The sequence below is a fragment of the Abrus precatorius genome, unplaced genomic scaffold (genome assembly GCF_003935025.1).
Source record: "Abrus precatorius isolate BTA unplaced genomic scaffold, Abrus_2018 Scaffold11, whole genome shotgun sequence".
Lineage (NCBI taxonomy): Eukaryota > Viridiplantae > Streptophyta > Magnoliopsida > Fabales > Fabaceae > Abrus > Abrus precatorius.
The window spans coordinates 27,264,804-27,277,749 of NW_020874303.1; the positions used below are offsets into that span (position 1 = coordinate 27,264,804).

Genomic DNA, 12,946 nt, shown 5'->3' on the forward strand with positions numbered 1-12,946 from the left:
AAAAAAAAATGTTGTCACGGGTTTTTTTAAATACTTTTATTTTATTTAAAAAGAAAATTAACTTTTAACTATATTAAAAAGGATGTTCCTATCATTAGTCACTTTTTAAAAATAACTTTTGAAATATCAAAATATATTTAAAATTACTATTTCACTCAATCTTTTTCCCTGCATTTAACCTCAATCCATCGACGATAGATCTTTTAATATCCAATTATCTGGGCCTACTACTTAACAAGATTTGGACATTGTGTGGCCCAGAAAACTTAGAATTTAAAATATATCAAATTATGTAAAATAGTAAATAATAAAAAATATCGTACAAAACATAATAATTTTTCTATAAATAAAAAATAATTAAAATATTTATCTATTTTTGTAATTAATAACTTCTTTTATGTTAGAATTAATATACAACTTTATTTTATTATAAACATTTAATATACCTAAAGTTTCTAGAACAACCATAAAATATAATTTGTTGATAATAATAACTATCACACAATTAAAAAGATTTTAATATAGATAAATAATCATACCACTAAATATTTTTATTTTACATAATTAAACAATCACAATAGGTAAAACATTAGAATTTTTATTCTTTAGAAAATCAACTATTTTATAAACAAATTCTTCCTATAAAGTGCAAATAATTATCTGATTCTTACGAAACTCATCTAAGATATTTCCATTGGATCATCTTTTATCTTTTATATGTTTAAATTCACTTGGCATGCTATGATTAGTTAAACACTACATAAAACTCAGATAGAAGAGTCATAAAATGAAAGTAAAAATAAAAAATAAGTATATTGTGATTGAGAGAAGAACTTGAAAACAAAATATTGTAGATTACACAAGACACACGCATCAAACAAAAAGGTAATTGCATATATATCATCGGGAATAAAATATTGTTTTTTAAGAAAAAAATCAAATTAAAATTTGGAGTGAAAAATGATGAAAGTGGAACAATATTGTTTGAAAATGTTAATTTCTGTGTGTAAAGTTAATACTCGTATGTTTTGAAACTATGTCCATCGTAGCTAGCAAAGTGAAAATTCAGTGGAGAACACAATAAGCAATTGGCTAATAAACATTGTGCATTGTGGAAAATTTCATCCTCAGACAAGACTCATGCACTGTTTTTTCTTACATGGCTATATTGTTTTGGTTACAACTTGTAACACTTATTTGCAATATCTAAGCCAACAGAGGAGAGATGTGTACAAGTTGAGGCATAGGTGTACCTCTTAATTGAGAAAGGAACAAACATTTTGTAGAATTTAGAACTTCATCAGTCACCAAATCCATCATTTACTTTAATTTCCAAAAGCCTCTCAATTGGATGCCGACAAATGGGGCATTTGGCTGTATGAACTTTCAGAAGGCTGGCACACCCACTGCACATGCACTGCAACCAATATCATAAGGCAAAATTATCCAAATCAGGAGAAAGACAAATCTCAATCACTCAGCATTATCACTGTCAATTTAGCATGAATGTGGGCTCAGTGAACCATGTGGAAACATCATGCATCAAATAAAGCATATCAGTGCAAATTGAAAGGGTAAAATATCTTGCACCAAATTAAATTCAATCACAAGTTTTTGACAGCAATCAAAGAATAACACAAAATAATGGTAAGAGTCTAAACAAAATGCAATAACAATTGTAACATGCATTTCTAATTTTAGAGTGAAATCTGCATACTAATAACACAAAATAATGTAGTGTAAACAAAATGCAACAACAATTATAGCAATGCAATTTTAATTTTACTAAAATTAACACGAATCAATTACCAAACTAAAACTAAGTGCATGTTTGGATACAAGTTTGAATTGCCCTGGATTCACGTTTATTTAATGCTACTAGTTGTAGTTTCTAGGTGAATCTAGCTTTATAGGTCTTTCAAGGTATTTTCAAACGTTTATTTAATGCTACTAGTTGTAGTTTCTAGGTGAATCTAGCTTTATAGGTCTTTCAAGGTATTTTCAAACACACTGCAATAAGTAAAAATGAAAAGTACCATGTGTCTGCAAGGGAGCACAGTTATATCTCGTGGCTCTGACAGACAAATGACACAATGTCCACCAACTTCATGTCCATCAACATCACTAGCATTCCCAATGCCATATATCTCATGCAGTTCATACCTCTTCCCACTAACCCAGAGAATCTGTTTCATTACTCGGACTTTGTACTCACCTTTCTCTCTCTTCTCAAAACTAGCCAAAGTAATTTGAGAAAATGGGTTTCCATCATTTACATAATGGTTTAATGGTCGAGCCTCAGCCTTCAGCACAAGAGGATAAACTGTTTCACCTTCTTTTGTTAGTTTTATCTCCTCTAACATTGAGATTTCAATCCCAGTTCCAGAAGGTTGTCTAAATTTCTGACAAAGACCTTGCTGAAAAGGCATTGAAATTTGTTTCAGCAAGCTTTTCTTCACTGCTATCAGCTTACCATCTAAAGTTTCCTTGGCAAAAAACATTACTGTAATGCTGTTGCAGGGTAAAAAAATCACTCATAAGCATTAAACAAATGAAAGAACAGAGACACAGATAGAAAAAAAAATGCCATATGCATCATATCAAATGTAAATATAATATTTATTTAAGAATGAGAGTTATCTCATTTTCTTATAAACAAGAAATGCAAAATTAATGAACAACGGTATTTGATAATGGAATGGATTACTTATCAAGCAAGGCATGCAATATAACAAAATTTTCAAACCATGTTTACAATGTTCAATAGCTGATGAGCTCAACAAAGTCTAGCAGCAATAGCACTAATAAATTAAAACCATTGCAGTAAGAAAACAATTTAATTATGATTCAGGGTTAGTGTAAAGGAATTTTACATAATCATCTCTAAATGAACTTGACAAATGACAACACAGGAGATGTCGAAGTCATTAAATGATATGTTAAACATATCAGAAGTTTGTATATAAAATATCTATATTAATTGGTAATATATCTATATGAGGAGGAAAAAAAAAATTTAAACAAAAGTTACTTAAATAAAACTGAAAATAAATATTTAAGAATAATAATAACGCCCTTAAAATTGTGATATGTGCTACAATGAATTTGATATGCGAAATTATTGAGAGAATCTCATAACTATAATTATAATATTTATATATAATAGTAAATTTCTTTTATCATGTAACCTTTTTTTTTAAAAAAAAATCAATTAAATTATTATTTTTAACTTTTTCATCTATTTCATGTATATGTTTCTTGGCTTTTCAGGTTTTCATGTTTTCAACATTTCAAGTTTTGATTTCAATTTTTTTCCTAAATTTCTATATAAATAATAATTAAAAGTACATTAATTTTTAATATATTATAAAATCTATTTCATTATTTATATTAAATATATATATATATATATATTACTAAATATTATCTTTCAATTATTTATTCATTCTATTATTTTTTTTAAAAATTGTGTGATAAAAAAACTTCTAAATGAGTAAATTTGAGAACACAAACAGTCAATAAACATATATAAATACACAGATAAATAAATTAAAAAAATTATAAACACTAGTTAATTAGTATTTGTATCTACCGATGGAAATAAGTAAAAGCTGATAAGTCAGGCAAAGCACTTGGATTAAAGTAAAAGTGGTCTACTTATTGAGAGCTTATAGCAAGAGTTGCTTTGCATGAGTAATGATAAATGAAGTTGACGAAGGAGTATAACATGATAACAACATAGGAAAATTGAATAATAAGATAAGGAAGGAGTGAAGTGGGGGGTGATAGGTACAAACCATCCAGAAGCAGTGGCATCAAAGTTGAAAGCAACAAGAAAATCGCCAGGGTTGTGTTGATCAGGCTCCATGTGAAGTGTCTCCTTCTTGATGTTCACATCATTCCTGATGGAGATAGTTTTCTCATGCTTAAGCTCACAAGTGAATTGGGTATCAACCAAAGTGGTGGTAGAAGAAAACGATTGTGGGTATTGATGATAAGGAGGAAGAAGGGTATTGGGGTAGTGAGGAGGGTGAGGTGCAAAGGAGTAGTTTATCCCTTGTGGTGTTGGGTTCCTCCTCCTTCTCTGTTGCCTTCCACTGCTTCCCATATTCCCCATTTTCTTATTACTCAATTCTCTGTTTCTTTCTTCGCAATTTCTCCTGCTTTAAACCATCCAAAGAGATTTCCTCTCGTTTACTTTGCTACACTTTAGTGTCACAAGGGAACATAACTAAAAGAGTGGACGAGGAAGATGTTTTAAAGTAACTTTGTTTTTCTGTGGGAACATAAAAAATTTATAATTATGATTCGAGAGAATTTACGTATAATAGGATTTAAATATATAACCTCATACTAAATATATTCACTTCACATGATGAAACTTTATACTATTACGTATACATCTTTTGAGTGTGGATGTATATGCTTGTTTAGTTATTCTCTTATCAGTCTATTTGTATAATATTGTTCTCTCTTTGGTGAGTTCCCTTCAACTGGTTACGTGAAATTGGAGAAAAAAAAATTAATGAGACTCTAATAAGTGAGAAGAATAGTATTTTGGTTGTTAGGTTTAATTAATATGAAAAAAAGGTAGAAGAAAGAATAAATTCATGTGGAATCTACTTGAGACTCTAATAACCTTGTCTTATTTTGTGTTATTCCCTTCTCTAACTTGTTTCTATTTTTATTATTATTGTTGCGTGGTCGTTACAAGGGTATAACTATTTATTTGAGAAATAAGTTATTTTAGTTTTTATTTTTACATAATTATAATATAAAATTTTTAAACTATATTACTTTTAAATAATAATATTTTATATTTTATTTTATTTTAAATAATTTATTAATTTATAAATTATGATAATATTTTTAATTTTATTTTCATTTTGAAAATTTTAATTAAATAAAATGAAATAATATAAATAAAAATTAAGGTGTTGCTCTTGCTACAACGAAAGAGAGAGCGTGTATACTAAGGATTTGTGAAAAAAAAAAGCGATAAATACAAAAATATAATAAAGTAAAAATGATAAAAACAAAAAATAATAAATTAAAAGCTTATAAACATAAACGCTAAACTTAGAAGTTAAAAAAATAATAAAGTAATGCTTCAACAAGTTAGTTAAAGAATATGTAAATTTTAAAATAAGTCTATTTTGGCCGGCCTAATTTTTTAAATTAGTTAAATTAATTAAAAATGACTTTTTTTTTCAATAATTAGCAGTTTTCTTTTTGGTCTACAAGTTATTCTTTTTTTTTGTCATTGTTACCGTTTTTTAAAAAAAATTGCTGCTTTATTTTTCTTTTCATCAACCGAACCTTAAAAAACACTGAAGGCGAGAAGCCCAAAGACGACACAACGGGCAGAACCTAAAAAAACGAGGAGCCCAAATCAAAGGTCCAAGGAAAACCAACCTACAAAACACTTTAAGCAGCAAGTGCTTTGACAAAAAAAAAAAGAAAAAGAGAGAGAGCAGCAGTGTAAACAAACAGCAAAGACGAAAGCAACGTCACAAAAAAAAAGAGAGTGGACCAAGTGATTATGGATGTGTTTGAGAGTTAAGTTTAAGAAGAAAGGGAAATGTTTCTTTTTTTTAATTTTTTTAGAATAATAGATAGTATAAACTGAATGTAACACTTTTTTTTATTTACTTTTATAAATATAATATAACTCTCTTAATTTGAAAATAAAATACCGACCCTCTCTTTTTTTTCTCCTTCAAAATGTAATTTCTAAAATACCCCACAAAATAAAAATAGTAATAAATGCACACTCCATGCTGAAAAAGAAATCGTAGAAAAATGATAGAGTAGTTGGCTACAATCCCTTTTGATTAATTGGTGTTGTATATCATTTTCTTCCTGGGAGTAGATTGTTGATTGCATTAGTCATTTTTATAGCAAAAGATTCAAATGAGAACAACTTTTGGCAAAGTAAAAAAAAAAAAGTAGGATAATTCAAAATGTCATCTAATGACACGAAATAAATGAGTAAAATGCATGTGCAATTATCATTAATCAATAAATAAAGTGGGCATTACAGCGAGCCTTCTTGCATAATTCACTCAATCAAGTTGTTGGTTAGTGAGGGAAGAGGTCAAGCTAGCCATTCATCTCAACATCAAATTGATGATGAAGGGTACATGATGTACTAAGGGCTGTGAATCATTAAATAATGGGTTACAAACGTAGAGGACCAAGGAATCAAATAGAGTAATGAAGCATGGTCCCAGTTAATCTTCCTGACTAAATAAGAGAAATCATTTCAAGGTCATATTGTTGATAAAGTGTACACCACACATAAAATAGGAAGATGAAAACTAGACCTTAATCTAGCAAGTACAGCTGGACGAATAGACAAGGTTTATAAACACATTATAGACCTGAGGGGACCTCGTTTTCATATTGCATAAAAGAGATAAAACCAAGAAAATGGCTTAAAAAAACTTGGTAACTTTGTTTTCACCTGTGCTTGTAATATAACATTAAAATTTCAAGCCAAATGCAATGATAGATTGGTGAGAGAAATATTAGAATCAATCTCTATCATTTGACTTCTCTGAGCACATTTGCTACAAGCCTACGATTACCCACAGAAACTCAACTCTTAAAACTCTAGTTAGATGAACAGTTTGAGAACCCTTTCCTTTTCAACACACAAACACAATATTTCCTAAGCATGAACAATGGACACAAATTTGGACAAACATGATATATACATGGTTGAAGCAGCAAGCAATGGGCATTAAACAATGAAAATTCCTTCATTTATTGGTTTTACATAGTTGGCTAAAATAGATAACAGAACATATATGTGTAAGCCTACTCAGTAATCTCAAACCAATTTAGAATTATGAACCATGATAGTGAGAAATACATCCAAATAAACCATGTTAAAAGAAAGAAACCAAATTTGAAGCTAGGTAAAACTATCCCAGCAAAAATTAACTTAGTAAATGAGGAGATTGAACATGGAAACACCCTTCAAGGCTAAGTCAGATTGTAAATACCAGCATCTTCTGTTGAGTCCATCTAAAATTATCTCAACAACCCATAACAGCACAATTATACACGAACACCCCGACATGTTCTTTCACACCAAGCACCTTCCAGTCTATGGTGCCATTCATAATCCCTGACTTAGGACACCATGAATTTAGCACAATAGCTTCACCTTCTGGACCCCTTTGTCCACCCACAACCAAAAGTTGCTCTCCACAAGCCTTGAATGCCAGGCCCCAGCCATTAGACGAATCTGCCCGGACTGGAAGCCTTCCCAATTCATTCCATGTGTTCTTTTCCTTGTCATATTTCTTCACCATGTTAGTTCGATGCTCAACTGCATATAACTGATTATCCACAACTGCCACAAGTGGAGGTGCCTGAACACCCACATTAACATATGGATACATGCCCTCTATTTTCCGCCAATTTCTTGTCCTAAGATCGTATTCCTCTCCGCAAGTTAATGAAACAGTTGTACTTGACATTCCACCAATCACATAGAATTTGCCGTCCATAAAAAAACCAGAGCACAATCTACGTGGCGTGTGCATGTTCGGCAAAAGTTCCCACGTACCTGATGAAGAGTCATACAACTCAGCTGATTTCAGAACATTTCCATATTTATCACTTCCACCAGCAACAATAGCAACTGAACCAAGACTACTAGATCCAAACAAACAGCGAGGTTGGTTCATCTCCTGACACTTGTCCCAACCTCGACAAATCATGCTATACTTCCAAATAGCAAACTCCATCAATTCCCGACCAAAGACTAACAGTTCGCACCCCACGGCCAAGGACTCCTTGTCTGCATGGTTAAAGCACTCATCACAAGGTATCTTAGGTAATGCCATCCACCTCTTTATCTTGGGGTCAAAAGCCACCCATCCTCTTGGATCACAAACCATATAAACCAAATGCTCCAAAGCTCCCAACTGTTTCCTAAACTTATATAGATCCCCACTTTCAATCAGTTTTTTGAACCTTTTATTAATCCGTGATAGCGAACCATAATCGGATACACTGACCCAAGCAAGACAATTGAGTGCAACATCATCAATAAGACGAGGGAGAAGCGAATCATTTGGTCCAGGCCTAGAAAAACCATCGTTCACTCCTTCCCTCCCATCCATTCTCAGAAAGTTGTTCACTTTCTTTCCATCCTCCTGCAAAGAACAATCTAAACGTAATTTCTTTGTCATGACAAGGAATCCTCAGTGCATCCCAACAAAACCATAGCAGATGGCAAAACAACCTTCAAAGGCAGAAGCAAAAACCACTGTTATTTTTATTATTCCATTAATTCCTTCATGTCCTTCTCTACCCTCAAAAAATAAATTCATTACAGCATCAGCATGCCACCAATGTCTATCTATTTGTTCTTTCCATCTATTAATTAACAATATGCAATTGCCTTATACTTAAAAATCACATCTTTAAGAAAGAGAGAAACAAGAGTGCAATACCAAATGAATCACCGACAGGATTTGAAACTCTGTCTGATTTCAAGCCTCGGAGACAGAACCACCTGCAAAATTCACAAGAATAAGAAATGAAAAAACCTTTGATTGAAACGGTGAAAGCATGCTAAAAAATTAAATTTGACCAAAAGGGTGTCCTCTGATCCAATTCAAGCAGCAGTAGCCGGATTCGGATCCAAATAAAATCATTATAACTAATTTTTTTTTTTTATAAATAAAAAAATGATTTTGAGATAGGGGATGAGTGGAAACAAAAATGCGGCAGAGGGAGGTACCTTGAAGTGGAGAGAAAGGGGTGGATCTCAGAAATGGAGGAACAGAATTAAGGTGGGTGGCGTCAAAGCATGTTGCCGGAAAGAGGAGGTGAGTGAAACACAGACACACAAAGTGGGCTTAGATAACTTGCAACTTTGGACACGGAATGACTAAGGTACTATGTGAGTTATGACCTCTTCATCTTATAAATACACCAACTCAAACGTGTTTTTACTTTGCCCTTGTAGCCCCACTTTTTCGTGTAATTCCATATTATCCCTTTGATTGTCTCTTTTTTCGTTCAATGTTTATCCTATCCTTTAAAGAAAAAAAAAAAAGAGTGGAAAAGAATAAATATAAATATAGAAATTATGTAACCTTTTTAAATGACAGTGTGAAATAGCTTCACGCATAAGAAATTTAACAATGAAAAAGAATATATAATGTTAATGTTTTTTTTTTAGACTTCACGAGTTTTCCCAAATTATTATTTAGGTGTGAAGTTAATCTTTGGTTTGAGATATATAAATTATCATTTTCACGATTTCTTATAGGGTCTTCAACATTTCTCATTTTAAAGTTTTTAATTTTTATTTTTTTCATGAAATTAAGCTTGAGTATTATTAGAATCTTCCCTCATAAATTAAGCAAGTTTCATTTGGACAATAGCATTTGCTAAATTGCTATCCATGTCTCTAATTTATAAATCAAAGGAGCGTTAGACAAATTACACATTTACCTTTTTTTTTTTGTAGTTAACTCGTATTTATTTAAGATGTATGGTGAATTTAAAAATAACTTTGTATTATGTAAATTACAATTTATTATATATATATATATATAGTATACACGGTGCAACAATAAGTGAGTGTTTTAAATACATGACAAATCACACATTGAGTCAGTTAATAAAATTATTTTTTTGACAAAAAAAATTGGTGTATAAGTTTTTTAAAAAGAATATATTATATGTTTGTCAATTTGTATATTTATGTTAAAATAAATAAAGAATATCAAAGGGTATTTAAAGTGAATTATGATTATAAAAGGGAGATATTAAAAAAAATTAATACATGCATAATTATTGAGTAATTTAAAAAAATTATTTTTTAATAACAATCTTTAAGAACTTTAAATTAATAATCAATGAAATCGAATGAAATAAAAAAAAAAAACACCAAAATAAATGCAATTAATATAATATAATTTTGCTAACATTAATCTTACAATATTGAAAATTACTCAAGTGAAAATGTGTTATTGTAAGAAATGAGGATAATGAACACACTCATTTGTTTGTACTGTTGTAAAGACTGGATTAAAAGTAAGCCTTTATAATTGAGTTAATGATATGATATATAGATACTTTTTATAAAGCTATAATAGGATCTCGTGGAATAAAAAAAGAAAGAAAAAACGAAAAGAGAAAGGTACAGTTAGATATCTAATGGTAGTGAAGTTATTATTTTGTTACAAAATAAACCAATTTTTGTAGTTGAGATTCTCTGTGATTTTATTTTAACTATAAAGATCGTGATTCATTTGTTTTGATCATGGATCGTGATCATTAACCTACATTAAATTAACTTAATAGTAGTACTAATTAAAATTGAAGTGGACGGTTTTCAAGACCGAATTTAGGTTCACAAACTTTGCCCAATTTTGACCTGGTTAACTTTGTAAAGCAGCTGAAACTTGACTGGGTCAATAGTTGAAGTTGCTGAAATAGTGGGCTTGATTTGATTCAAATTTCAAAACATGTGTTGTTGATGAATACCATAAAACCTTCTCTAGTCAGCGGTCGTAGTGGTTAAATTGTTGTTTCACTAACATTTGTCCTTTCACCAACGTTACATGTTTGGTACTTAGTAGGACAACATATAAGTGAACTAACCCACAAGAAACGTCACCAATATTGCTAGTTCAATTATCATATTACGGCAATTAATATTAACATATCGTAGACATCATGTGAATAGACTAGACAATGGCCAGTTTTTTACTGATTAGTTTGGAATCAAGAGTGGAAATGGAAAGTGTAATGTTTGAGCTCATGTCCAGTTATATTTTTATAGCTATTAGGTATCTATAAAAAAAGTTTTTGAGTTATAAAAAGAAGTGTCTTAGATTTAATAGAAAAAATAATCAAAAAATATTGACTATATTCAAAATAAACAATCTTTAAGGACCCATTGACTAATGAAACAAATTTTAAAAATAGTTATTATATAAAAAATATCAGAATTTTTAATATTTTTTTATCTGATTATAAGTTGTGTTTCATTGCTTTATTAATGGTTAGTCTTAAATTTTTGTTATTGATTTTGAAACTTAATTTAAAGATAAAATAAAAACGAATGTTTAAAATTCATTTCATATTCTGAAGTCCTGACGCTAATAATATGATGTTTAAAAAAGTCATCAATAACATCTGTAGAAAAACATTAGTGTTTTATTTAGAATTATTAGTATCATCACTAAGAAACTTGTCTATATTAAATAAAATAAATTATAAATCATGTTTATAGAAGTGTAATTTTCAAAATTAAAGATAATCTAATTTAAACATAAATATTATTTACCTATCTTCTATTAAATAGCATTGTAATTAGGAACTGGGGTATAACATATGGGATTCAAGTTAAAAAAAAAAAAAAAACAGCTCTTTGATAAATCATGAAACTAGGATAGGGACAAGGGAGTATTAACGTGGGAAAAAAAAGATTAAGAATGAAAACTCGATCTAATCTAATCAGCACCCAAATTTTGACTTGTCGATATCCATATTTCTTCCTCTTTGGACAATAGATCGAGTCTCCATTCCTTTGCCACCCCAAATAGATATCCAAAATGTCTTTCTCTAAACTTGTTTTCCTTTTCAGAAAATAGAAAACTTAATATGTTTAGGTCTTTGTAAAATGAACCCCAAGTTGCCACCTTTTTTAGTAAAGAAATAAACTTTGATAGGAATTGGTCATTGGAGCCGACTAAATATGTATATATTTTGATGTATTTCCATAACTTAGAAATACAGTTTTGTTCACTTTTTTGTTGAGATCTCAAGAAAGTTTTGATTTGTTTTCTTCCTTTTGATCAATAGAAATTTCGTTGTTTAATTTGAATTTAAACTGCAAATAGAAATAAAAAATTTCTCATTACTTGGAAGTTAACCTTAAATCAACAGCTTCATACGTATGAACATAGAGATTAATTAAAAAAATTAAAAAAATTTATATAAACTAAAAATATATTTCAATTTTTTAAATATATATTTTGTGCAAATTCTTATACAAAATATTGAATATGCGGACTCGATGACTTTAAATGCATTTTATTTGTGGGACTTGAATACAGATGAATGATAATTAAGATATCCAAATATAGTTTCTGAGGTGAATAATTTAAAACAATTTTTTTTAATTGTTGAGTATTTAAAACCTCTAATGTAAAAGGAATTAATAGGTATTAAGAATCTTTTAATTCTAACATATAGAGTACTCAAATATCGCAGACTCGTAAATGTAATACGCTCTTGGATCAAACTTCGGCTCAATTGTGTTGGATTTACTTGGCCTCTCTTTATATTCTTTTATATTGTTAAGTATCGTTATATTAGAGAAAAATGTTTTTATTAAATAATAATTTATCATAATTAATTATAATTTTAATAAAAAGTATATTTTTAATATAATTATACCATGTTTCTTAATAATATAAAAGAATTTAAATATATATCCAACTTTATATATTTTATCTAAAATAAAGACCATGCGAGATATTTAAGAATAAAATATACTCAAGAAGCTACCATCCAATTTTCATAGAATTATAATAACAAGAATAGAGTATTATTATTATTATTTAAAACATGATAAACTTATCCAATTAAGTGAGAACAAGCGTGATATGTTAGATTTTCTTTTGGGCATCTCATGGCTTTAATAATTAATAGATTTTGCAATTTGATTTGAAATAGCATGGGAAATAAGAATACAGTATGCTGGTCGCCAGAAAACCAAGTAAAACACGAAGCCCCAAAATTATAATTATGCTTACATTATTGTGGCACTTATTAATTCGAAATTCGAAAAGGATAATTTGTGCCTTTTCTTTCTAATTTATTGAGAATATTTTATTCTCATAATTGAAGCAATAGTTTTAATGTTCAATTATATTTTTTAAAGAAGTAGTTTTCATGTTTTTTC

The 12,946-nt window shown here is 29.4% G+C and overlaps 2 protein-coding genes across 4 annotated transcripts; both read right to left on the bottom strand.

The window, feature by feature from the left end:
- Nucleotides 1-1,300: 1,300 nt before the first annotated feature.
- LOC113855952 (probable E3 ubiquitin-protein ligase LUL2) lies at nucleotides 1,301-4,156 on the bottom strand. Its single transcript, XM_027487581.1, has 3 exons — nucleotides 3,798-4,156; nucleotides 2,037-2,511; nucleotides 1,301-1,417 (listed from the first exon to the last, which is right to left on the bottom strand). Exons 1-3 carry the CDS (start codon nucleotides 4,115-4,117, stop codon nucleotides 1,301-1,303), a joined length of 912 nt encoding a protein of 303 aa, XP_027343382.1. The 5' UTR covers nucleotides 4,118-4,156.
- Nucleotides 4,157-5,243: 1,087 nt separating this feature from the next.
- On the bottom strand, nucleotides 5,244-8,941 carry LOC113854755 (F-box/kelch-repeat protein At5g60570-like). 3 transcript variants are annotated; one of them, XM_027485954.1, is made up of 3 exons: nucleotides 8,762-8,941; nucleotides 8,472-8,533; nucleotides 5,244-8,260 (listed from the first exon to the last, which is right to left on the bottom strand). In XM_027485954.1, the coding sequence occupies exon 3, from the start codon at nucleotides 8,205-8,207 to the stop codon at nucleotides 7,044-7,046; it is 1,164 nt and encodes a 387-aa protein (XP_027341755.1). In that variant the 5' UTR covers nucleotides 8,208-8,260; nucleotides 8,472-8,533; nucleotides 8,762-8,941; the 3' UTR covers nucleotides 5,244-7,043. The 3 variants fall into 3 exon arrangements, with proteins under 3 accessions (XP_027341755.1, XP_027341756.1, XP_027341753.1); XM_027485955.1 differs by having other exon boundaries at nucleotides 6,749-8,171; XM_027485952.1 differs by having other exon boundaries at nucleotides 6,749-8,330; nucleotides 8,762-8,940.
- Nucleotides 8,942-12,946: the final 4,005 nt, after the last annotated feature.

Coding starts and splice junctions, on each gene's coding strand:
- LOC113855952 (XM_027487581.1), bottom strand. CDS start 4,117: ATGGGGAATATGGGAAGCAGTGGAAGGCAACAGAGAAGGAGGAGGAAC. Junction 2,512..3,797: donor GATGCCACTGCTTCTGGATG/GTTTGTACCTAT, acceptor ACCCTGCAACAG/CATTACAGTAATGTTTTTTG. Junction 1,418..2,036: donor TGCTCCCTTGCAGACACATG/GTACTTTTCATT, acceptor TATTGGTTGCAG/TGCATGTGCAGTGGGTGTGC.
- LOC113854755 (XM_027485954.1), bottom strand. CDS start 8,207: ATGACAAAGAAATTACGTTTAGATTGTTCTTTGCAGGAGGATGGAAAG.